The 27,178-nt window shown below is 42.8% G+C and overlaps 1 protein-coding gene across 3 annotated transcripts; it reads left to right on the top strand.

Annotated features, from left to right (window-relative positions):
- The first annotated feature begins 7,200 nt into the window (after positions 1–7,200).
- Positions 7,201–25,068, top strand: LOC124282894 (inositol-trisphosphate 3-kinase homolog). Of its 3 annotated transcripts, none has more exons than XM_046718933.1 (10): positions 7,201–7,360; positions 13,853–14,504; positions 16,782–16,866; positions 18,096–18,248; positions 19,584–19,656; positions 20,957–21,092; positions 21,405–21,461; positions 21,953–22,126; positions 22,371–22,547; positions 22,953–25,068. In XM_046718933.1, the coding sequence occupies exons 2-10, from the start codon at positions 14,016–14,018 to the stop codon at positions 23,013–23,015; spliced, it is 1,407 nt and encodes a 468-aa protein (XP_046574889.1). In that variant the 5' UTR covers positions 7,201–7,360; positions 13,853–14,015; the 3' UTR covers positions 23,016–25,068. The 3 variants fall into 3 exon arrangements, with proteins under 3 accessions (XP_046574889.1, XP_046574890.1, XP_046574891.1); XM_046718934.1 differs by lacking the exon at positions 7,201–7,360 and adding an exon at positions 9,268–9,403; XM_046718935.1 differs by lacking the exon at positions 7,201–7,360 and adding an exon at positions 11,704–11,944.
- The last annotated feature ends 2,110 nt before the right edge of the window (positions 25,069–27,178 follow it).

Genomic DNA, 27,178 nt, shown 5'->3' with positions numbered 1-27,178 from the left:
TCGCTCTTCTCGTTACCTGCCGCGCATAAGATGAAAGAGGTGCTGCTCTTCAAAGGTTTAATTATTCGGGTATAACGTCTTTCAGGACAGTAAGCAAACTTGTAAACCAATTTTCTCGGGCTGGGACGTACGTATGTGAATACTGCGCACTACAAAAAAGAATGTCTGTTATTCCTGTGGTTTCTTCACTGGGATGTGTACTGTTACTACGCTGTGTTATGAGGGTTACTCGTACGGTTACTACGCTGTGTAGTGAGGGTTACTTGTACGGTTACTACGCTGTGTAGTGAGGGTTACTTGAACGGTTACTACGCTGTGTAATGAGGGTTACTCGTACGGTTACTACGCTGTGTAGTGAGGGTTACTCGTACGGTTACTACGCTGTGTAATGAGGGTTACTCGTACGGTTACTACGCTGTGTAATGAGGGTTACTTGTACGATTACTACGCTGTGAAGTGAAGGTTACTTGTACGGACACTACGCTGTGAAGTGAGGGTTACTTGTACGGACACTACGCTGTGTAATGAGGGTTACTTGTACGATTACTACGCTGTGAAGTGAAGGTTACTCGTACGGTTACTACGCTGTGTAATGAGGGTTACTTGTACGATTACTACGCTGTGAAGTGAAGGTTACTTGTACGGACACTACGCTGTGAAGTGAGGGTTACTTGTACGGACACTACGCTGTGTAATGAGGGTTACTCGTACGGTTACTACGCTGTGAAGTGAGGGTTACTCGTATGGTTACTACGCTGTGAAGTGAGGGTTACTTGTACGGACACTACGCTGTAGAATGAGGGTTACTTGTACGGACACTACGTTGTGAAGTTAGGGTTACTTGTACGGACACTACGCTGTGTAATGAGGGTTACTCGTACGGTTACTACGCTGTGAAGTGAGGGTTACTCGTATGGTTACTACGCTGTGAAGTGAGGGTTACTTGTACGGACACTACGCTGTAGAATGAGGGTTACTTGTACGGACACTACGCTGTGTAATGAGGGTTACTTGTACGGACACTACGTTGTGAAGTGAGGGTTACTTGTACGGACACTACGCTGTAGAATGAGGGTTACTTGTACGGACACTACGCTGTGTAATGAGGGTTACTCGTACGGACACTACGCTGTGAAGTGAGGGTTACTTGTACGGACACTAAGCTGTAGAATGAGGGTTACTGGTACGCATAGACGCAGAAGAATGAGGGTTACTTGTACGGATACACTTGGAGAATGAAAGTTACTTGTATGGATACAACGCAGTTGAATGGGGGTTTCTTGTACGAATACACGTGGATAATGAAGGTTACTTGTACGGATACACGCAGAAGAATGAGGGTTACTTGTAAAACGAAGTGGAAGGTGGGTTGAGGTTTTGACAAAACACTGGAATATTTGGTTCGTGCGCGGTTTCGTATGCCCCTTGATGTGCTAGCATCCATCTGCCAGTCTTATCAAGCGAAACATGCATTGAGACCCTTAGCAGAGCTCGGTATGGGCGTTAAGTAATTTGCAACACGAATCAGTTGACGAAGTCATGATGCTGAGTACTATTGTAGGAAAACGTAAACATATCGTGGAAATCATGCATTTTCATATTTCACACACTCGCATCGATGGGCGAAGGTGCTTCATTTGCAGTCAATTACTGGTATCATTACAGATGCGATAAATTGACGTTGTACTTCCACTAACAATAGACATATCCTATTGTGACGCTGATTAGTCAGTGAACTGTCTAAATATACCCCTACTTATGACGTCAAAGGACATTCTTCAACCTCACAGGCGTTCTTATTTCTAATGAGTCACTAGAGACTGTGATAAGCTTCATCGGTCACCCTCTGCCGTTGTACCAACGTTGTACCATTTTGGGCTGATGTACGAAACGCGTTCAGGGCCCCGTTCCTCAAAGCGATCGTAGCGCTACGACAGTCATAAGTCTATGTTAAAGTATGGGAGTTACGACTGTCGTAGCGCTACGATCGCTTTGAGGAACAGGGCCCTGCTCTGACAATCATGAACCAAATTTTTGATATACTAGTTTGTGTGCTGTATGTTGCATATTTGTTTAGGTTTGAGTTTCCGTTTTGTTTGTAACAGATAGAGGATAATGTGTGTGAGTGAGTGACTGAGTATGGTATCACGCCGCTTTTAGCAATATTTTAACAATATCACAGCGGAGGACACTAGAAATGGGCATTGCGACCATGTTGGGAATCAAACTCGGATCTTCAGCGTGACGGGCGAACGCTTTAACCATGAGGCTACCCAACCTTCCCCTGAGGATGGTATCGAGAGAGGCGTCAGAAGCATCGTAACTCCTAGACTTACGCTAGGTCGAGCTCCTTCATTAAGTTTGCAATTGAGCATCCTGAGATGATTTCTTTTCCCTGTGGAAAGTGTGCCAAGGCCTGTTTCTTATACGTCTATTAGACATTTAATTTAAGTAAATAGAAAGCCGACCGTACCATGAGCTTGTGTTATATACCACTGTCACAATACTGACGATATGAGGTGTTCGCGAAAAGGTGAGCGTATCCTGCCCCAACGGTGTCACCCGCCATAAACAACAGCAAAGGACTGACACCTGTTCACGTGAAACAAACTCGGGAATGTTTGGTACAAGTAAAAATAGGGAATTGCATTAAATTTCAGTTTTTGTCACAAATGCGTACAGTTTGAAATTAATAATAATAATGTGTCCATTTATATAGCGCCAAACTCCACACTAGGTATGCTCATAGCGCTAACAATCAAGCCACAGCACATTATTACCCCGGATAACCCAAGCTGCCTGTTAGGCGCTAGAAGGTTATAGTCATATGACTTTTTTTTCCACCGGGTACCAATTTTCCTGCTAGGTGAACAGAGACAATTTTGAACAAACTCACTTGCCTAAGGTGAGACCACATGTGTCACATGTGCTTCGTTGTGGGGGCAGGACTCAAGTCCTAGAAACTCTCAGGAGTCAAGCTGCCAAGCACGGTCACCCATCCAATGACTCTCCGAGCTCGACGCTGCTTAACTTCACCGATTTGTGACCTGAGCTTTGAGCACACCATATTTCCCTCTACCATAAGACATTTGGAAAGGTTTACTAAGGTCTTTAGTGTTGTAACCTTGATCAAACAACTTTAGAGCAAGAGGTGTATGAGCATGCTTGATTGTACCTCAAATGTAAGAAAATGTAAACACAAAAGGCTGTAGCTTTAGGGATGGGCGGAAGGGAAAATAGTATGATCGTCCCTTGAGAAGTTGTCCGACAAGGTTGGGGTGTTGGTCGAGACCGCTGGTCATTCACTGTGCTCTGGCGCGCGACTAAAAGTAATTTGTTATGTGTGCTCTCTGGAATATTTGGTCTTTGATCTGATCGGCCAAACTGGAAATGCGTTAAAATGAATAAGTATATGTGACTCTGAGAAAATGCGAGTCACGTTCACATATTCACAGATAACTAGACCAGACCTTGGTTTACGTATACACAGTCTCCGAAAAACTGTTTTATCAATTATTGTTCAAAACACAGACCAAATAAGCCTATTTTAATATCTAATAACTAAAGGTAAAAGCCCCATTGCACAAAATATATAAATTATTAGTTAAACCTGTTCAAAATGTATTTTAAAACCTTTAAAATAAAGTTGATTATGATAGAATTGCAGGTCCGTAGGAAGGAAGGGAGATAATCTTGTTTCTTTCTCTCGTCATTCCACCCCACCTTCCCCCTCTTACAATTTCTTCTTCTTTAACATTGTGAGTTTTTGGGGGGCTTTTCTCGACTTAGATGTTTATGGTCTAAAACGTCGGAAAGAATTATGGGCGGGACTTAGGATATATAGTATTTGCTCCAAAGAAGCAGGATCGATTCCTTATCCTGGTGGAGTGAACTTGTTCACGGCCTGCAGTGACAATACAATGTAACCATGTAGATTCGGGATAGAATTGGTCTTCAGTAACCCATGCTTGTCGTAAGAGGCGACTATAAACGGGGTCGGGCGGTCAGGCCCGCTTATTTGGTTGACACGTGTCATCGTATCCCAATTGCGTAGATCGATGCTCATGATGTTGATCACTGGATTGTCTGGTCCAGACTCGATTATTTACAGACCGCCGTCAAATAGCTGGAATATTGCTGAGTGTGGCGTGAAGCTAAACACACTCACTCACTCAAAGCGACCGTAACGCTACTACTATTGTAACATAGTTCAACTTACGACAGTCGTAGCTCACCGTATCTGTTTAGGAAGGGGGAGCGGTGGGGTAGCCTAGTGGTTAAAGCGTTGGGTCGTCACGCCGAAGACCCGGGTTCGAATCCCCACATGGGTACAATGTGTGAAGCCCATCTCTGGTGTCCCCCGCCGTGATGTTGCTGGAATATTGCTAAAAGCGGCGTAAAACCAAACTCAGTCAGTCAGTCAGTCAGTTTAGGAAGGGTACCAAGTGGCCCCAAATCCGCTGTTATCGCTTGTTGATGGGGCGTGACTGAGTTATCCGGTATCTCGTGTGAAGGGTTCGTATTGACGAGACGGAGTGATACATTGTTCCTGTTTGTGTTCAACAGGTTGTATCAACAGGTTGTATCTACGTCATGTATGGTAAACACCCATAGGATGGCCTTGTCGCTGAGGCGCCTCGTATGCTATCTGATGGCGTCATCATGTACCACTGTCACCTGACGTAATAGTTTCTTTTCAGATTATTTTAGTTCGCAGTACACCCCAGAAGATAAAACTGAGACATATAGGAAAACAATTGCGTGTGATTATGTTGTGAATTTCAGGTGTGTGTGTGTGTGTGTGTGTGTGTGTGTGTGTGTGTGTGTGTGTGTGTGTGTGTGTGTTTGTGTTTGTGTGTGTGTGTTAGCCTAGTGGTTAAAGCGTTCGCTCGTCACGCCGAAGACCTGGGTTCGATTCCCCACATGGGTACAATGTGTGAAGCCCATTTCTGGTGTCCCCATCTGTGATATTGCTGGAATAAAGCTAAAAGCGGCGTAAAACCCGACTCACTCACTCAGTTGTGAATTTCATCATGCATGTGCCACAAAAAAGAGTGAATCTCACCTCCTTTTACACACGCTCACGCACACACGCGTTCACACACTTTCGTGTATATCGTAATGCGCATCATCCTCTTCATAAGGTTGCGTTTCTTTTGGCATTCAGTATATAACAGAGACCTTGCACTACTTTTGTAGTGATTACGAGCACAATGCTTCTTTGAGCATGTTTCATGTTCTGGACCTTTGTTGTGAGGCTGTAGGATGATTAGTGTTGCTGGTTATTGTGTAGACGTGTATACAGTCTCTGGGCTTGCTTCACATGACATACTACCGGCAGCCGGCCCATGGACTGAAGTTGAAGCAGTGATGTTATTGCTGTCTGGAATCATTGCGTGTGAGAACACTTCACGCGATACATACAGAGATGTTGGTTTGAACGGGCCACGTTTCCTACAGTAACAGCCATTGGATAAACAGTCCTGTTATGTAATTACCCAATGTATATATCTGATTGTCTATTTTCAACTCGGAAGTATTCCAGTTGGATGACAGCGGTCTGTGAACAACCGAATCTGGACCAGGCATACAGTGATAGACAACATGAGCAACATGAAGCCTCTTACGGGGCGGTAGGGTAGCCTAGTGGTTAAAGCGTTTGCTCGTCGCGCCAAAGACCAGGGTTCGATTCCCACATGGGTACATTGTGTGAAGCCCATGTTTTGGTGTCCCCCGCCGTGATATTGCTGGAATATTGCTAAAAGCGGCGTAAAAACATACTCCCTCACTTGTCGCCTCGTTCTTGGAGATGCTAACCCGGATCTTTCAGAGTAGTGCCTATTGATAGGCGTCTCTGTTCGAAATGAATATGGGTTCTTGCTACTTTACAACTCACCACTTGACAGGGATAACCAGATATGTCATAGCATATCAATATCCATTTTACATATTCTGACAAATAGATTTGTGCATCATGGAAAGATATAAAAATGTCCTTGTCAAAAGTGGGGTGGTATATATAGCATTATGAGATAAACATTTATAATATACTTTCAAATTACTCATTTGATAATGAATAAAGCTTCCCGAGGATTAGATAAAACCAAGGACTGAATTGTCTTTGTTTTCAAGTGTGTCAAAAATGAAAATTCCGGCTCAAAGTTAAGATAAAACACGGGCATTGAATTCTGTTTCCTTGTGTTGGTGTTGCCCGCCACCCACAATGGAGTTAAGCTGTGCCTCTTGGAATTCAGTAGTCTGTCATACAGACCCTGAAACTTACATATCCAAGAAAGCCCATGCAAGTCCAAGATTATGTGTCAAGTCTGGATTTCCACAGTTTTGAAAATGAAGAATATCTCAGGGCTCCTTTTCATTATACTTTATTTTTATTGTTATGAACTGGGTTGTATTTCTTTTTTGCAAAATATGTTCATTTCAGAGACTAGTTGTTAGTCTAGGAATTCAGGTGTGCCAACTGAATTATGATTTTGATCAACATCAGACTGTGTCAGTTCACCAAGCTCCATAACACTTATTTTATCTTTAAAAGGTTTGCACCTCTACTTTTCACCGAGCTTAATTTAATCTTTTTCATTTCTGAATATCCAAAGTTATGGTGTAAAGGGTATGAACAATGAGTTGAGACTGTTCGGGACCAATCGTGTGATTTCACGTTTATATGTAGTTTCATGTAACAATGTCATTCAGTCAGTATGGCCGAGAGTGAGTTAAACTTTTGAGTTTAAATTTTACGTCGTATCGCCATTAACCTTTTTAACTCACGAAGCGTATTGTATATAGGTGTACCTTTCAAGCACCGGGGTTTTATTTTCACCGTGAGGTAGAAACGTGATATTCCAGCACAGACTTAGCCCGAAGCAGCTGCATATATGTCATTTTCCGCTCTAATTGTATTGTCTGGCTTGCCTAGAGCAAGGTACTATATATTTACACATGTATTAAACCTGATACTAATGGGAGAGTGGTGCGACAAGCTATGAATAGAACCTCCTCGGATTTGTTGCTATAAATAGACAGTCAATGGGCCTGAAGTCATGAAGTTCACACTATGACGTCACAGCTTGTAACAATGAACACGATGTCCATACAGTTATCTTCAATACACGGATGAAGCCTTATGATAAATGTCGAGTCATGAACGTGACCCACAAACAGAGGAAGTGTGTTGAAGTGCGCGTTAGTGACGACACAACTGATTAAAACTCGCGTGTCAGTTTTTTAAAGGTGGTGAGTATATAGGGTGACGTATGATGAGAGAATCTCAGAAAGGTATCACAACCCGACAGAACTCAACGTGAGCGCTTTCAAGATGGATCTTTGTAACTTCCTCAATGTAGTAAGTTAATTAGAGTAGTTTTTGATAAATTCAATTGATTAAGATGTGTTAGTACATAGAGTACGTATTTTATGAATGGAAAATGTACATTTTGGCAGGTATTTACAACCATTACAGTTATCTACTGCTCAAAATGTGAAGACTTCATTATTTTCAGATTGGTGTCTTGTAGCTGTGATATTGCTGAGTGTGGTGTTAAAACACACACACACACACACACACACAAACAAACAAACATGATACTTGTTACACATTGTCTTTCGAATGTGTCCCTTACTGTTATAAGTTCAGATTAAAATGCCCCGACGTCGATGAAAACTGCTTGAATTTTATGGAAAATATTTTGAGAGTTTGTGAACGGTTCTGTGCCACGAGACTGAAGCACATGTTACCTTCGCGGCGGGCAAGACCTGTTATGAATGTGATTTCCCGAATGGGCACAACTGTGAAACTCAAGTTCTGTTCGTTGTGATATTTATGGAAAATGTTAAAATCAAAGTCTGTAAATCATTACATTTACCTCGACGAGAACTTCTAGATATTTATAGTATCGTGGACATTTCTATCAGAGACAAAAGTGGTGGCTTTCAACCTCTGTCATTCAGACATAACATTGTATTTATTGGTTTGCCGAGGATGTATCAACTCGTGGTATTATACCCTGGATTGACGAGGGTGTATCACAACGTGGTATTATACCCTGGATTGAAGTGGATGTATCACAACGTGGTATTATACCCTGGATTGAAGAGGGTGTATCACAACACGATGTAATACACTGCATTGACGAGGGAGTATCACAACGTAATATTATACCCTGGATTCACGAGGATGGATCACAACGTGATATTATACCCTGGATTCACGAGGATGTATCACAATGCGATGTAATACACTGGATTGACGAGGGTGGATCACAACGTGACATTATACCCTAGATTGACGATGATGTATCACAACGCGATGTAATACCCTGGATTGACGAGGATGTATCACAACGTGATATTATACCCTGGATTGACGAGGATGTATCACAACGTTATATTATACCCTGGATTGACGAGGGCGTATATCTTAACGCGATGTAATACACTGCATCATGGACGATACATGGAATAAGAAAACCTCTAAGTTAATATTATCATTGCGTGAGTATGCAACAGTAACCTAGTGATGACGGAAAGGGGATGGACGGAAAGGGGAGCGTGCGTCAATGAAAGATCATCAGTGCGTTAGAACATGCTCTTGACCCCTCTATCGCTGTCAATGGAGGGTGTGGCCACACCTCATCTCCAGTTTCAATCACACAGTAACGTAGAACAATGTGTGTTGAATTTCCCATACCTATCCCATTTACAGATTTCCTTTTAGTTGAAAATCTTCAATCTGTTGAAACCAGAGTGGTTTTATGAAAGGCATGTCGTGTCTGGGATCGAGTCACGGATTATCTGTTGCAACATATGTTGTTTCATCACTGATAAGGCAGGGCCGGTAAATTGTGAGACCCATACGTCGGCAGTACAGCGGATCCACTCATAACGAAGGTTAGCCCCGCCGTAGGCTACCTGATAACATTTGAGCATGCACACACCAGGAGATCGGCGGGAGAGGTAGCGACACTGGGATGCATGGAAAGCGAGGGTCACAAACACACAGACTGGATACAGAAAAGTGCCTGCTGTGGGCGAGCTTCGACGCCGCTGACAGGTGGACTTAGTGGTAATTGAACTCAGTGGTCGGTAAAAGAGTTCTATGTTGAGCTGAAGGGTTCTGTTGGTGTAATTCAGAGCTGTCTGTGGGAGAGCGAGAATTGTATGTGTCAGATACACGCTTTGTTGTGACGTGAATTACGGGGAGAATTTCTGGATCATGAATATCAGCCCTGTGACTGGAGGAGGTATTTCTTATGTGATCAGGCAACGTGTTTCGAGGATTTCTCTGGGATTTTCCGATGATTTACAGCGTTTGGTTCTGTGCCTCGTCGTGTCAAGACCAACGATTCGGCACGCAAGTCTAGCCAAGACAACACGCACCTGTTTCAGTGTAAGCTGCCATAACACCTAACACAGGACGTACCACAATGGAGCGTGTATGTGTGTGTTTGTTTGAGGAGATTCATGAAGGATATACGTTTCGTGTGAATGTCTGTGTGTTTCGAATCTCAACCCAGGAGCAGTATCTGGGGGATTTTCTTATCAGTGTTTCATGTGTACAAGATTGTGTGAGCAGTTTGCAGATATCTGAAAACATGGCTTGCTATCAGTAAGCGTGAAGGTGTTTCGCTTGAATGAATCTGCATCGGGTAGAGCTTGTACTTTGTTGTTGACGCAGTAGGTACATTTAAAATCTATACAAGCTTACCAATACAAAAATAATCCAGTCGGTCGTGGTAAGAATAATAAGTAATATTTTCCTAATGTATACTGTTTATATAAGAAATATATGGATGTAATATTGCTGATGTCATATAAACTTCTAAACATCTCATTAAGGAACATCCTCTTTTCATATTTTTTACATTATTTCATACAGTTAATCTGTCTCGTGGTCTCATATCGGGTCTTCTTTAAGTTTTTTGGAGTAGGCATGATGTTGGTGGACTGATACGGACGTATCTCTGTCGTTACCGTCCTCCACGGACAAGGGTTAAAGTAGGGTTACTGGGGCAAGTGTACAGGCTGACCATGAAAACCCTTACCCCAGAACATATTATTTTTGTGTCGAGAAGCCCATGGGGCATCATTAAGTCATTTCCAGCTGAGTTGATCCACCTCGACCTTTCCGACCTCACAAGTTCCTGCCTACATCATCATATGTAGGTCGTACAGGAATGAGATGTTCACATGGTGTAGATGTAACCAATACGAATGTGCCCATAGTCTTTGTTGTCAGACCTTGATCAGTGTACGTATGACGAAAACGGAATATGGGATGAGTAGACCTGATAGCCCTGTGAGGACATTTGAGACCTTGTTTCCTGTACAGCATATTGTTCTCTTCGTGAAACTAGCTCTGATACGAGGACGCTTAACGGACGGATATTGAGTAGATGACCTAGTGATGTGATATGATGGTATTATAATGCATATATGTGACAGTGCTTCCTGTTGCAAAGGCAAAGGCGGTTTTCTGAAGTGTTTGGCAATGATATACATGTCCCACCCTGTCGACACCTCCCTTCCCCCCTCAAGGCGGGGGCCACCAGAAATGGACTTCACAATCCATGTGTGGAATCGAACCCGGATTTTCGGCGTGACAAGCGAACGCTTTAACCACTAGGCAACCCCACCACCCCTATAAGCATACGGGATAATGCACATCATTAGTCATGTTTATAACGAACATTGGAAATGACGAACGAATATTTTTCACTTGGTCCCTTTTATTTCGCAATATTCATCTTCGTTGGTTGTAATCCTAAGTAAATGGCATTCTGGTTACACTAAATCTTGTGAAAACCCTAATTTTAAGTTCTCTTGTCAGTCGATGTGTTTGTGTTGAATGCTGCACTGACTATTCCAGCTACTGAATCTGACCGGACAATCCAGTGATTGAGATCAGGAGCAAGTTTGGTCACCGTGACCTTCGACTATCAGACTGACGTACGTTATTCCCAACGAGACATATACTGCTGTACATGTGCATTCAAAGTTACACGTTACATTCGTGTCATCTCAACCCAGTTCAGTTTCACTGCGTGGTCGGGTAGCCCAGTTGTTCAGGCGTTCGCTCGTCACGCCGAAGACCCGGGTTCGATTCCCACATGGGCACAATGTGTGAAGCCCATTTCTAGTGACCCGCCGTGATATTGCTGAAATATTGCTAAAAACGGGGTAAAACTAAACTCACTCATTTTCTATGCGTCAGTACTTATGTGATTACCATACTGTATATTCGAACTTGAATACTTATTTATCAGAGAGTTGTCATTGTAATCAGCAGTGCCAATTAACGAACCGTCTACTATTTGGTTCGGGTTACTCAGAGGTTCCATCCCTTAGTCGTGTCAGGATTCGCTGATCACAGGTTTGAACCCAATCCAAACAATTACGACTAATGTGTTCCTTGTGGCATGCGGTGTGACCACAGATAGACAGAGAGAGATAAGGATGTGCCATATCAAGAATGTTGGACCTATTTCTTCGAAAAGGGAATTGTCATGTTCCATGGTCTGATCTTACGGCTTTCGGCCTCATTCTCTGTCCCGCATTGATTCATCCGAACACACCAGTTATGTATCAGCATAGATATTACTATTTCCTTGACACAACGCCACGTTGTAAGGACGGGCATGATAGGGACAATTGTGTTTGTGACCTTGTGGTATTTGTTGGAAAGAGACTCAGAAAATAGCAATTGTTGTACATCCCTTTCATGCGAGAACATCCGCTGACTCCGCTGACATAATGGCATGTCAGGGTTGGGAGATATTGACGGTGTTGGAGTAGACAATGGTGAGTTGTTCACTAACATGACGCCTTGGATTGTGTGGCAGTAGTGACCCGTACAGACCCTCGACCTTGCAGCGAAGTAGACCGCCTATGCTCTTGAGGGGAATCGAAGGGTCTTCTTTTCTTGGTGTAGGTGAGTCTTGCTTTCTGGGTATTGTAGGGCCTTCTAAACTTGGTGTTGGTGGGTCTTCCTTTCTCGATGTCGTTGTTCCTTCCTTTCTGGATATCGTAGGGCCTTTCTTCACTTGCTGTCGGTGGGTCTTCCTTCCTCGATGTCGTAGGGCCTTCTTGTCTTGGTGTCAGTGGGTCTTCCTTTCTCGATGTCGTAGGGCCTTCTTGTCTTGGTGTCAGTGGTTCTTCTTCCTTTCTCGGTGTCGTAGGGCCTTCTTGTCTTGGTGTTAGTGGGTCTTCCTTTCTCGACGTCGTAGGGCCTTCTTGTCTTGGTGTTAGTGGGTCTTCCTTTCTCGACGTCGTAGGGCCCTCTTGTCTTGGTGTTAGTGGGTCTTCCTTCCTCGATGTCGTAGGGCTTTCTTGTCTTGGTGTCAGTGGCTCTTCCTTCCTCGATGTCGTAGGGCCTTCTTGTCTGGGTGTCAGTGGGTCTTCCTTTCTCGAAGTCGTAGGGCCTTCTTGTCTTGGTGTTAGTGGGTCTTCCTTTCTCGACGTCGTAGGGTCTTTTTGTCTTGGTGTTAGTGGGTCTTCCTTCCTCGATGTCGTAGGGCCTTCTTGTCTTAGTGTTAGTGGGTCTTCCTTTCTCGATGTCGTAGGGCCTTCTTGTCTTGATGTTAGTGGGTCTTCCTTTCTTGACGTCGTAGGGCCTTCTTGTCTTGGTGTTAGTGGGTCTTCCTTTCTCGACGTCGTAGGGCCTTCTTGTCTTGGTGTTAGTGGGTCTTCCTTTCTCGACGTCGTAGGGCCTTCTTGTCTTGGTGTTAGTGGGTCTTCCTTCCTCGATGTCGTAGGGCCTTCTTGTCTTGGTGTTAGTGGGTCTTCCTTTCTTGACGTCGTAGGGCCTTCTTGTCTTGGTGTCAGTGGGTCTTCCTTTCTTTGAACATATGACTGTTTTAAGAATCGTTGCTTCGTCCTGTCTGGGAGGTAAACTCATATGAGTTTTTTTTCTGACAAATCCTCATTTTAATACAAGGCTGTATTCGTAAATGGTTTTTCATTTGTGTATTGCTCTTTACATATTCTGCACGAACAAAAGAGAAGGGACTATGGCGCCCGAGCATTTCTAGAGCCGGGTTCATGGGACACTCGATCATTGGCGTCAGTAACAACTATGCTTGTGTTCAGCTGTGCGTATGATAATTACCTGCAATCCTCCTCATTGAAATGAGACTGATGCTGGAGCCATTGACTTAGGATTTAGTAACGCTTGAAGGACGCTGAGGGTGATGTTTGATGGGTAGTGCATTGTTTGCTTCAGGATGGATTCGTATGTAAGAGTGTATATGTGGAGTTTAATGTTATTATCTTTCTTCCGCATACATTAAGTAGACCAAAGTTAAATCTATTGTTGAATGTTCAAAACCTCACCATGTTTAAGTAATTGGCTCTGTTATGTCCCCCCCAAAAACACCAGGGGCTGTTGATCGTGGGTTCGAACCCAATTACGATTTGGGGCAAAAAGCGCAATTTTGGTTCACAAACATGATAAATGATGACGACCAGTTATCTTTTTTCTTTGCTAAATCTACGAAAGCCATGATCATGTATTGCCAAATAATGTCCTGTGCCTTCTTCCGTGCTGGGTGGGATATACCCTGGTGTTAATGTGTCTATGTTATTTCGAGTGCCTTCTTCCAACTTTGGTGGGTTATACTCAGGCGTTAATGTGTGTATATTGCTCCGAGCTCCTCCTCTCGGGCTAGATGGGATACACCTTGGTGCTAATGTGTATGTTACTCCGAGTGCCTTCCTTTTCCTTGGGATATACCAAGTTACTACTGTGTGCTGTCATGTATGGTGAGAGGGAGATAATGTTCCAATCGGAGCTAAACACAATTTACTCACTCACTCTTATCAGTATCATTTTAATTTCCAGCACCTGTTGCCGCTGACATCATTGTGACGTGTTTCTCATGAACTGTATCTCGAAAGATAATCAGATTTTAAGTATCACCTACACGATCATTGCTAACTGATATCATTAACACTGACAACGACACTGTGATAACATTGGATTCAGTCAGGTATAAAAACCAACCATGGGATGCGTCCAAAGTCAGCCATCGAAAGAAGACTCTGTGGAGGCGCTGTCGTACCATCAACGTTTCCGCAAGGTCAACAACGACGTCTCCGAAAATGAAGCTGCTCAAAACGTTGCAATGAAGTATGCCAAGGACATAAGTTCCAACAGCATGGAGAACTTGAACAAGAAGCCAGTCAACACTTCCAGGAACGTGTGGGTGGACTGCCCTCAAAGAGTTTCACCTACTAAGAATCACGACAGGATGATCCGCTCTAGATTCCCACTGTGGAAGAAATACGAGAAGTGTACGTTCTGTGTCAAGGAAGACCGTAGGAGGTCGAGTTGTGATGATGACTTCATTAAGATCACTCGCCAGAGGCCTGGGAAGGAACCCCTGTGCAAGAGATGTTCCAAGGATAGTCTGGTGCTGAAGCCCAACAACAACCGCCAGTCCCACGGTATCGAGTCCCTCAATGTGGCTTCTTTTGCCAACCTGCTTGCACTGGTACGTTCGCTGTCACGTTGTGAATTATCTCCCCTTGTTGTGGATTCTCTCCCTTTGTTGTGGGTTATCTCCCTTTTTGGGCCAGGTGTGTTATTGTGTCCCCGGTGTTGTACACATGTGTACTGTGATACTAGGTTATCAAACTGGATGAAAGAGTATTAAGTTTTCAGTAGCAATCAGCATGCTTCACTCCGGGACCCCTTTAAACAAATTTATAGATCAAATCGAAGATCAATACAAGTCCCACACTACCCTCCATGTCATTTGTTGAATATTGCTAAACAAGTCCTTTATACTATAAACAAAGTAAGTATATAAACACAATGCGTTCCATCCAGTGGTTGTAAACACCGAATATTTGAACACAACGACCTTGGCATTTCAATTCCGAGATTATCCAAAGGGTCCGATTGTCAGGGTCACAGAACAACGTTAATTTATGGGGTCATAGTCGATAAAAGCTCCTTGCTGCACTCCAGTGCGTTTAGCGCCTTCTTCGAGTATAGGTGTCTTACAATAGCACAGGAACGACCGCCTTGATTTATCGATATTTCAATAAGGAGGTATGTTTGTATTCTCTTACCATAACACTCGAACACAAATATCTATATACACCAATAGACGGTACCCATGTATCCAGGGCCCGAATTTGTATCCAAGGTGAGTATGGCGTCATATTTAACTATATATTCACGTCGGAAGACAAATGACAAAACTGTACCAAACGTTCAAATCCATTTCATGTTGATATATAGGAGGGTTAGATATAGTCGGCTGAGGCGGTGGTGATAAATCTCCATGAAGTCCATGAAAGCCGGAAAGGTATTTTTATGGCGCTGGGGTCTTAATTCCCATAAACCTGACGTGTTGCTGTATATTTCCTGATCCCAGGCGGGAGGGGGTTATGTAAGAATCTGACCTACACCAATGTGGACTGGGGAGTGTACGGGTGCTGCTTTTAACATATATAGCTTCATGGCCCATTGTGACATAGCGTTCCTGTGAAACTGTAGTAGAATGAGAAGTAGGGATTCAGTTATTTCGTTTTACTTGTTTGTATTCAAATATGATTTTAGCAATATTCCAGCAATAACAGGACACCCAGCAATAACAGGACACCAGAAATGGGCTTCACATGTGGGGAATCGAACCCAGGTCTTCGGCGTGACGAGCGAACGCTTTAACAACTAGCTATATGCTATCCTTCCGCCCTTCGTTAAATGAAAGCCGTTTTCTTAGTAATATGCAAGAAATACCATCATGGGGAATCTGAAAATAACCTTCACACGTTATCGGAATCGAACCTGGGCCGTCATCGTGACAAGCGATCGCTATAACCACTAGGCTACCCCACCGCCCCGAATGAATAGTGTAACTTCGCCAGTCCGGACGATATTGTTCATACCTCAGTTGTCCGTAAATTGGGTTTCAATGGGGTAAACGGAATACATAATTCAAGTACTTGTACCTTCCTCTGGGGTGAACTAAGCAACAGCACACAATCGTTTTTATATATATTTACAAGTGGTCAAGACATGTTTCGCGTTGTTTATAAGTAGGTGTGTCGAAATCAGTATATTTAAGTCAACGCCACCAAACTCAGTTTAGCCCCAATACGTCAGCCAGAATTTGGTGCTAACGTGTGTGTCTGAGATGAAGTTGAAGCAGCACTAGTGTCGTACCAAGTACAGAACCTGTGGTTCCCAATTGCGCAGATCGATGCATGCTGTTGATCACTGTTGTCTGGTCCAGACTCGATTATTTACAGACCGCCGCCATATAGCTGGGATATTGCTGAGTGTGGCGTAAAACTAAACTCACTCACTCACTCACTCACAGAACCTGCCTCAGCTGTCTGTGACTGCGGTGTCATCCCATGCGAGAACCTACATCACCTTCAAGGTGACATGGCTGTCAGAGGTTTTATGTCATTGTGCGACCATAAGATTTAATAAATGATCATAATGTATATCCCTGACATCATAACGGTCCATGACTCAATACGGTTTTGTACTGACACACCCTCATACATAGCTTGCATATATATTCTGATGTGTCTATGGCACACACAGTGCCTATTCCTGTAACCATGATATGTATTGTTGATGTGTCAGTGGTTTGTATCTCGGTGTATCCCTATGTTACCCATGATGTCATTCAGTGATGTATACCTAATTGTGCTGTATGTCATAGTGCCTAGTCAGGTCACGGTAGTACCTGTCTGGGTTTCATTGTCTCAACGTAAAACAATGTTAAGGATCTACTTCTGCATTCCAGACCGCCCTAGATCTAACGGCACCCGCCAGTGATGCCATTCTCAAGAACAGGAAGAACTCGTGGATACAGGTGGCAGGACACCCAGGTGAGACAGGTGTACGTGAGACAACGTATAGCTGAGGTGTTCGTGAGGCAGGGTATAGTTCAGGTGTTTGTGAGACCAGGTATAGTTCAGGTGTACGTAAGACATGGTATAGTTCAGGTGTTTGTGAGACCAGGTATAGTTCAGGTGTACGTGAGACAAGGTATAGTTCAGGTGTTCGTGAGACAACGTATAGCTGAGGTGTTCGTGAGGCAGGGTATAGTTCAGGTGTACGTGCATGAGACAACGTATAGCTGATGTGTTCGTAAGACAAGGTATGGTTAAGGTGTTTGTGAGACCCAGGTATAGTTCAGGTGTTCGTGAGACCAGGTATAGTTCAGGTGTTTGTGAGACCAGGTATAGTTCAGGTGTTCGTGAGACCAGGTATAGTTCAGGTGTTTGTGAGACCAGGTATAGTTCAGGTGTTTGTGAGACCAGGTATAGTTCAGGTGTTTGTGAGACCAGGTATAGTTCAGGTGTTCGTGAGACCAGGTATAGTTCAGGTGTACGTGAGACAAGGTATAGTTCAGGTGTATGAGACCAGGTATAGTTCAGGTGTTTGTGAGACCAGGTATAGTTCAGGTGTACGTGGGACAAGGTATAGTTCAGGTGTTTGTGAGACAAGGTATAGTTCAGGTGTTTGTGAGACCAGGTATAGTTCAGGTGTACGTAAGACATGGTATAGTTCAGGTGTTCGTGAGGCAGAGTTTATTTCAGGTGTACGTGAGACATGGTATAGTTCAGGTGTACGTGAGGCAGGGTATATTTCAGGTTAACGTGAGACAAGGTATAGTTCAGGTGTTCGTGAGACAACATAGCTGAGGTGGTCGTGAAGCAGGGTATAGTTCAGGTGTTCGTGGGAACAGGTATAGTTACAGGTGTTTGTGAGACAACGTATAGCTTTTGAGGTGTTCGTGAGACAACGTATAGCTGAGGTATTCGTGAGACAACGTATAGCTGAGGTATTCGTGAGACAACGTATAGTTCAGGTGTTCGTGAGACAACGTTAAGGTGTTCGTGAGACGAGGTGTAGTATAGCGTGCAATATAGTTTAAACGTTGTACAAAGCGGCCGTGAACCGCAATTCACTCAATCACCCATATGGGTTACAGCAACGCAGATCAAACGAATCTTGACATGATCTATTGGATATACATACATCTTTGAATGTGTGACTGGTGTGATGACCCTCATCAGATATAGGTCTAAACAGTATCTACACCTTGTTCCAGGATCATTCGCCCCCGCTGGTCCAAACACAATCTGGAAGAAGAGAATGGCAAAAGAAAACCACGAGACCAAGGCATATGAAGCCCTGATGGACGATCCCATTACAGAGCCGATCATCCCATTCTTCAGCAGGGAGGTCGAATACAACGGAGAGTGTATCCTTTAAACAAAAGGAACTATTTTGCATGAAGGTCAATAACTCGAAACCGAAGTGCATGCTTGTCTATGATTCAGCGAACACATGGAAGTTTCATGTATTTCTTGAACTCCATTATACTGCTTCAGCCGAATTCACGTTCTCACAGAATGCGTACCGCTTTTCTCGAACTACTATCGATATACATAGTCTGGTGCACGTCTTTACTGAGGTTTGTTTGTTATAGACTATAAACGTTTTACACTTACCCATCACATTTAGTTCCGGAGTTGCCAAAATGTTGGTAGCTAAAATATATGACAATGTTTAGGCAGAACAGGTCTCGACCAGAATGTGTGTGTGTCATGTAGAACGTGTCCGTCGTGTAGAACGTTTCTACTGAGTAGGACGAGTGTTTATCGTGTTGAATATGTCTATCGTGTAAAATGTGTTTCTCGGATAGAACTTGTCTATCGTACAGAGCGGGTGTGTATCATACATAAATTACGTTTTATCGTGTAATGCGAATGTCTATCGTGTAGAACGTGTCTGTTGTGTAGAACGAGTGACTGTAGCATAGAACATGTTTCAAAACCGTGAGAACCGAATAAGCCTAAAAGTTGCTTGTGGAAGAGTACCTTGGGACGGTTATTATCAACTTTCGGACTTGGTAGAGTCAGTCAAGCGTTGTTTAGAGTAAGTCACACCGCAGCAGGGAGGTTGTCTACCACTGCAAGACCAAACATGTACTTTATAGATCAGACGTACAATAGGTGTTTGTTATTACCCAGGAAACAGAGCATAACGGCTGGTTGGATGAGTGGCAGTTCCAACTCAGCAATATGTAATAGTGTTAACGTCCTAGAGTTGGTACACTACGCCCTGTTAATATATTACGAAATTAATTTGCCAAATAGTATTTAGTTCTAATAAATTGTAACCGTGCTATTTTAATATCATAATCATATTTTAGAAACCCTGCGGCAGAACAGATGTTCAGTACAATGTTTCTCTGTCGTGTAGATCGGTTCTGCCAAGTAGAACACGTGTTTATAATGTAGACTGACTGACTGACTGAATTTGGTTTTACGCCGCTTTTAGCAATATTCCAGCAACATCACGGCGGGGGACACCAGAAATTGGCTTCACACATTGTACCCATGTGGGGATTCGAACCCGGGTCTTCGGCGTGACGAGCCAACGCTTTAACCACTAGGCTACCCCACCGCCCCTTATAATGTAGATGGAGCATTGAATCGCCTGCATGGCATCATGATTTCAAAATGTGACAGTTCATTAAACGACCGGCCTCAAACCACAATCATTCATCCATACTTCCTTAACGTGGGCGAAGTCTTCATTGAGATGGAGGACCTCCTACATCGATTCATTGACCCCAATATAATGGACGTCAAGATGGGAAAAAGGTGAGTGACGCAAGGGAGGTAACTCAGTCACGCGGGAATGTAAGGGTGTGTGGCATGTGACAGTTTTCGTGTCTGAAGGAGTGGTTTTGTAGCATCAACGTCCAGTAAATGAGATATTTCCAACACTCCTGTCTCGCATTTACCGACGCCTTGATGTGTTATAATGCAAAAAGAAAACTCGAAAAACAACCGCCCTGTATATCAAATCCTGCAATCATTTACTGCGCAGTTACTTCAAAAGGGAGCGGTCACGTGAACGAGTGTTATGGATTTTCTGTTCACGTGATTAGCGGCCTGCTCTCGTCTGTTTAATCTCAAACTCGCTATTTCCGTCAGAAAAAACACAAACTACCACTGCAAGAAAATATATTTTGTTAAATTTCCCAGATTCGCCATATGTTGACCGTTACATGTACCAAAAATATGGCGTGTTCTGATCACACGAAGCCTCATCACACTCCCGTTTTGACCTTATTGTACCACCAACATGGCAACTTACCCGTGAAGATCCGGGTTACAATTGATATTCAGCGATCCATGCTTGTCGTAAGAGGCACAGGGGCGTGTCACGCTTAGAAACAGCGTTAGAAAGACATATAGGTATTTAGACCCTACCCTAGAACTATATAATATAGGTATACAGACCCTACCCTAGAACTATATAATAGTTCTAGGGTAGGGTCTATATACCTATATGTCTTTCTAACGCTGTTTCTAAGCGTGACACGCCCCTGTGGTAAGAGGCGACTAACGGGATCGATTGGTTAGGCTTGCTGACTTTGTTTATGCATGCCATCATATCCGTATTGCGTGGATCGATATGCATGATGTCAATCACTGGATTGGTCCAGACGCGAATATTTACAGACTACCATCATGGTCTATATCTCTCACGCCATAACGGTAATATTGGCGGTATTCAGGTTAAACTATAGCCAATATTGCCACCGAGAGGCACAATTTCTATTTCAAGATTATATTTTGATCCATACATATAAATAATGTGTCTCTACAGTTCTTCACACTGTGTAAGGAAAGAACCAACAATATTACTTGTTCCCACCCATCCATTCTGTCACTCCAACCTTGTTAAACCGTGACAACAAAAGTATCACGTTTGTTCAGGAAAAAAGAAAACCCAGTTCTTCACTTGGTTGATTGTGTGCTGCGGTACATTGATCCCAAAGTTAGTCACTGGATTGTTGGGTCCAAATTCGAGTTAGAAGCCTAGGTATATAGCTAGTGTTGGGCGTCAACAAACGAAAAATACCACATGATTCATTAACTGTTGATGTTGCAGGACGTTCCTGGAGTCGGAGGTAAAGAACCCAGTGCTGAGGAAGGATCTGTACGAGAAGATGGTGAAGCTGGATCCTGATGCTCCTACACCAGCGGAGCGGGAGCAGGAGGCCATCACTAAACTCAGATACATGCAGGTGGGTCAGGCTAACACGTACCTGCTGTACCATCACTTACAACACTAAAGTTTATTTGTTTGTTATTTAACGCTGCACTCAGCAATATTCCAGCTATATGGCGGAGGTCTGTAATAATCGAGTCTAGACCGAGGGACATGGGCTTACGCAATTGGGATACGATGACATGTGTCAACCAAGTCAGCGAGATTGACCACCCCATAAGCATAGGCTGCTGAAGACAAATTCTAACCTGCATCTTCAGGGATCGTATATCACTACGTATATCTCCTTCTTCTGGCTATCCTAATTTGGTGGCATTTGTTGTTTCAGTTCAGGGAACGAGAAAGTTCAACTGCTGACCTTGGTTTCCGGATAGAGGCAGTGCGGGTAAGAAGATGATATAGATCCATTTTACTTGAGGATTTAACAATGAGGACGCTGATTAGGTGTGTTCTGAAAAAGTGTCACTGACTTCTAGTTAATCGATCTACGTGTACAAGTACAAGTTTTGGAGATGTTTGAGGCAAGGGCAAGGTTTGAAGTTCCTGGAGATGCTTGAGAAACTGTTGTCGGCCGTCAATCCGCTCTGCAGAGTTGCGTCCCTCGATTCCTGGTTCCCCCGATTCTATAGCTGGGTTAACAGAACCATTGCAGTGTTCTTGGGTTTCAGTGGTGAACGTCTGAGACCTGCATCACGTGGGTTGTGTTTCAATTAGGCTGACAATATGTGATATAACTCTCTCACTCTAACTTACAGTGTACAAATGGCGGGTAACTTGACTGACCATGTGGGTGGCGGGTAGACTGACTGACAATGTGTTTGTGTTTCAAATGGCAGGCAGGTTTACAGCATACGTGACCATTTGTTTGTGTTTCAGATGACGGGCGCAAACACCAACACAAACTTGAAGAAGGTGAAGACTTCAGACCAGGTCAAGGACACGATCACCAAGTTCATACACAGCTGTCCCTCGACCATCAAGGCAATGTGTGCTCGTTTAAAAGATATCCGAGACAGATTTGAAAGGTCCAACTTTTTCAGGACACACGAGGTAAGTTTCCCGTTATGTATTCAGTGTGTGTGTGAGTGTGTGTGTGTGCGTGTGCGTTCGTACGCTCGTCACTGTGTATGAGAGACAATGATTTTATGCCGCTTTTAGTATCAATACCGCAATTTCAGACTCAATGGAAGTATTTGAACTGTGTGTTTGGCGTGAAAGTGGTCATACTCTGGATAATGAGGATGCATATACCATAACAATAGAACACGTTTTTACAAAATGATCATATTTTTAGGTTGTCGGGGGTTCGCTGTTATTTCTCTACGACAAGCAAGGACATGCGGGGATCTGGATGATAGACTTTGCTAAAACCATTCCTGTAGAGGCCAAAATGACTTTAAATCATCGATCACCATGGCAACTGGGAAACCATGAGGATGGTTTTCTGTCAGGCCTGGATAATTTAATTGAGGTAGGTGTTTGGTATATATGTTGTATTAATATATGAACCTGTAGATGTATAGAGCATTTTCTCAATCTCCATTGGTGTTAATTGCATAGCAAATGAAGGTATACATTTGAAAGATGATCAGACCTTAGACGTATGGACGTTATGACAAGGCTGTAAACGTTCAGAAATACGGCAGACCTATGGCCTAAATACATCCAGGATATCTGTATCAAAAACATCACAATGAAATATATATTGTTTTGGTTCAAGGTTTAGCCACCATCAAATCTGGTAGAATACCAAATTTTGTCCACAGTATATTCTTCAGAATTATTATCGTTCGCTGTGAAATTAATCGCCGAAGCGTTCTTATTGGTGTATCGTTTTGTTGGATTATGACTGAAAGTAATCTAATACTTATTTCAGATTTTTGATGAACTGGAAGCAAGTCAAAAGAGTGAAATTGTTCTTCACTCTCGAGATACTTGAGGCGGACAGAGTTGCCTCCCCTTGCGGAGCGAAGTTTTTATGAAGGCGTGCCTTGCACGTGGAGAACGTTCCTGGTCTGATTGTCATGCGCAGAACAGGCAACAGATTTAAAAGAAGTGCTGTTTTTCGCCAGATTTGGGTGCTGTTTTGATTGTTTGGATTCCAAGGAAATCCAGGACTTTAAAAGTGAGATAAAAAATCACATTGTTCAGTTTTTCAACATCACTGATCGACAAAGACGGTGGACTGGGATACCTTCCTCATCCATTCAGGGTGGATGAAGACGACAAGTTGTGACACGACGTGGAATGAACTCATTGTAATCATCAAACCATTCTCTGTGATAGCGTTTCATCACTGTTGAGTATATTCGTGTATCTTAGGGCAGTTTCTAATAATGTACGTACGGTACGTATGCATGACGCTGTGTCTTGAGCAGAGGCAACAATGTGCTCCAAGTATGCAGTACGTTGTGTCTTGAGCAGAGGCAACAATGTGTTCCAAGTATGCAGTACGCTGTGTCTTGAGCAGAGGCAACAATATGCTCCAAGTATGCAGTACGCTGTGTCTTGAGCAGGGGCAACAATATGCTCCAAGTATGCAGTACGCTGTGTCTTGAGCAGAGGCAACAATGTGCTCCAAGTAAAGATATTTTTAAAATTTCAGTTTTTAAATAAGATCAGTACTTTCAGTTGGCCATCCACTTTATCTGGCAATGATATTTTTATGGTATTTTAAAATATTCTCGTTTGAACCCTTAACTGATTAACTGTTTTTAATCGTTGAAAATACGCTTGTCTCCTGAATCAAACACCTCATTACCTCGTACACTGTATGTTGTTTGTATGAAAATGTAAAACAGTCATACACTAATGCGCGTGTATGTTTAAGCATAGTGTGAGCTTGGTGTGCAACAGGAACAACTAAGCATGAGTACGTGTTTTAGTGGTAACATAAACACTATAATATATATTTTTGATATTTCAACGACATAATTTTTATGTTTATGTTAGTTTATCGTTCTCGTGCATGCACGATAATGTATGGGTATATATAATGATATTATTTAAGTTATGGTATAGCTAATTTTTTAAATAGTTACGTTAGTTCTATAAAAGATTATTCAAAGAATAATAATATGCCATGATAAAAATGGGACAAAGTAACTAATACGTCTCGCAGTAAGAACTATCAAAGTGTGTTACTCACGATATTTAGTTTGACCTGTGAATAATTTCCCTCACGGTACTGTAGCTAGAATTTATGATTTAGTTTTTAATTTACCGAAACAAACAATGCAGCGAAAAAGAAACGCCAAATACAAACCACGAGTTGTCTCCCCTGGTACAATCAGCGATTCGAACCGAGATTCAAACTCAGCAAGTCGGAGATGTTGTCTCAGCACAACCAGGGTAAAGCCGGTTAATGTTATTGTCTCGCCATACTTCCAAAGGATACAATCGCCCAGGATGTTTTAATCATTTTCTGTTTTATTTTTATTTATTTTGTTTGGTTGTTACAGAAGTAAGGTACTATTAAACCGCTACCTTTGTTAAGCATTTGACTCGGGTCTGTATTGGTATAGATCACTATGTTCACAGTGAGGGAGATATGGTTGTACCGGCTCTTATATCTGTCTCGTCGCAATAAGTAAACTAAGATGCGAAAGATAATACATCCATTATAAAGCTCAGTCCAAAAACAAGGACAGAGACGTATCTGCGTTGCTATGCATCACCAATGGCTACCTACAACTCTGTGTTTCAACACTCATTGATACAGTTATAATTTTAAGCAGCTTGGCGTTTTTTGCCTCATATTAAGAAACCAAGCAGATTGATTTGCACAAATAAGTGAATATATTTCAACATGGTCTTGACATATTTATATGGTTTCCATGGGTCCGAACGCCATATTGTGTGCGGCGTAAAACCATAATCACTCGCTGTTGTGTCCGTCAGTTTGTTCATTCAGGGTAAAACAACGACAGTGGATTCAAAAGGTTCTTATTTATTTCTTTATTTCAAAAGAAAGACGAATAAAAGATGTAATAAATGTTTGGTATTTCCTTGTTGTCTACGATTATACAACAGTGGACCTCTTTTCTGGTACATACACAACTCGTAATGTAATGGAACCCGTGAAGAGCCGGGTTAGAATTGGTCTTCAGCAACCCGTGCTTGTCGGTCGTAAGAGGCGACTAACGGAATCGGGTGGTCAGGCTCGCTGACTTGGTTCCCATGTCATCGTATCCCAATTGCGTATATCGATGCTCATGCTGCTGATCACTGGATCGTCTGGTCCAGACTCGATTATTTACAGACCTCCTCCAAATAGCTGGAATATTGATGAGTTAAACAACAAACATAAAAGAACGTAATGTTATTTACTCTGTAAGGTAACGTTTCACCAAGATCATCTGCATACTGGTCTTCTCTACAGTCGCTATTTAGATACCCAGTATCAACAATGATATATACACATCTATATTAGAAGTAAATCTACTCCATGCACACTTCATGTATGACGACACCCGTGAAGGTCCGGGTTAGAATGAACCTTCAGTAACCCATGTTTGTCGTAAGAGGCGACTAACAGGATCGGGTGGTCAGGCTCGCTGACTTGGTTGACACATGTCATCGGTTCCCAATTGCGCAGATCGATGCTCATGCTGTTGATCACTGGATTGTCTGGTCCAGACTCGATTATTTATATGTAGCTGGAATATTGCTGAGTGCGGCGTAAAGCTAAATTCACTCACTCACTCATGTATGACGAAATTGAAATGCAACATACCATCCGAAATACAAAAAGAAAACCTGATTTACACATCATGCAAGACATTGACACCTTACTCGGAAATCGTCACTGGATTCTGGAGCAGAGTCGCTTTTCACAGTTTAGAATGACGTATAAATTACCGTATTGTACCATTAAAAGTAGGATTATTTAACAAAGATGGTCTACACCTTGCCAAGGGAGCGTTCCAAACCCTGAACCAGAAAGGTTTTCTCAGGAAACATGTCCGTGCACATGGTTAAACATTCTTTGCGTATTTTATTCGGAAGCAAGAATGTCATAGTCGCAAAAGTATGGAATCCTAGAAGGGACATTGTCGCGTTGTCGCATTGTCGATCTCTCAAAAACAAGCAAAAGAGGCAAAATTAACCAAAGCGCGACAACGCGACAACGAGACATTTCGGCCATTTGTCGCATTGTAGCTATGTCGCCTTGTCGCGTTTTGAATCATATTTTTCTATTCATAAAAAGGGCGACATAACGACAATTTATTTTCAAGGTCAGAATATGTCGCGTTGTCGCGCTTTGGTAAATTTTGCCTCTTTTTGCTTGTTTTTGAGAGGACGACAAGGCGACAATGCGACAACGCGACAATGTCCCTTCTAGGGTTCCATACAGAAGTGATGGAAATAATTTTGTTTCAAAACGGTTTTAGCATTGAAAGCGTGCACACTCAAAGCTTCAAATGCCCGTATTTCGATAATGACGAAATGGATCCAAACTGTAAAGCGCAACTTTGACAACATCGTCAATGGTCCCATCCTCGATAATCTCCAGAGTATACGTTACGATCTCTCTCCACTATACCCTGGATGCATCCACGGCTTGGCCCGATGATTCTATTACCTCCCTTGGCTGGCTTTTTATCCAATCAGGTGTCTATGCTGGGAAGTTGAGCGAACCAATCACAACTCACTTTCGCTTCTTAAATTATCTAACCGTTTAAACTTGGCAACACAATTGATGCAGAGGTACTCTGAAAGAGGTAGATTTCTTTTATATATTTTTTGAAAGTGTCAAAAATCTGAGTGGCACTGCGAACAAACCTTCGCGACTGCGACCGCTATCTTTGTTGACACTGGCAAGCTCGGATGTAACGGCGGCTTAGCTCATTGGCCACTGTGAGAATGCGGAGCCAGTCAAGAGAGGTAATAAAATCATCGGGCCAAGCCGTGGATGCATCCAGGGTATAGTGGAGAGTGATCGTAACGTATACCCTGGAGATTATCGAGGATGCAATGGTCCTAGCTATACTCAATACTAGCAGCACTACATAGCCAAGACAAACCATATACCTTTAATCTCGCCACTTGAAATAGAATCACGAAATACATCCATTATTGATTACGAAGGTTGATCCATGT

Source organism: Haliotis rubra, unplaced genomic scaffold, assembly GCF_003918875.1.
Source record: "Haliotis rubra isolate DU_JTF1 unplaced genomic scaffold, ASM391887v1 Scf306, whole genome shotgun sequence".
In the NCBI taxonomy this organism is placed as follows: Eukaryota; Metazoa; Mollusca; class Gastropoda; order Lepetellida; family Haliotidae; genus Haliotis; species Haliotis rubra.
The sequence above is the reverse complement of the archived record's forward strand: the minus strand, read 5'-3'. Positions and strand labels throughout refer to the sequence as shown.

Bases quoted from the DNA above. Each gene is read 5' to 3' on its own strand.
- LOC124282894 (XM_046718933.1), top strand. From the start codon at position 14,016: ATGGGATGCGTCCAAAGTCAGCCATCGAAAGAAGACTCTGTGGAGGCG. The intron at 19,657-20,956 runs GTGAGTGACGCA...TTGATGTTGCAG, and splicing joins GACGTCAAGATGGGAAAAAG to GACGTTCCTGGAGTCGGAGG. The intron at 22,127-22,370 runs GTAAGTTTCCCG...TCATATTTTTAG, and splicing joins ACTTTTTCAGGACACACGAG to GTTGTCGGGGGTTCGCTGTT.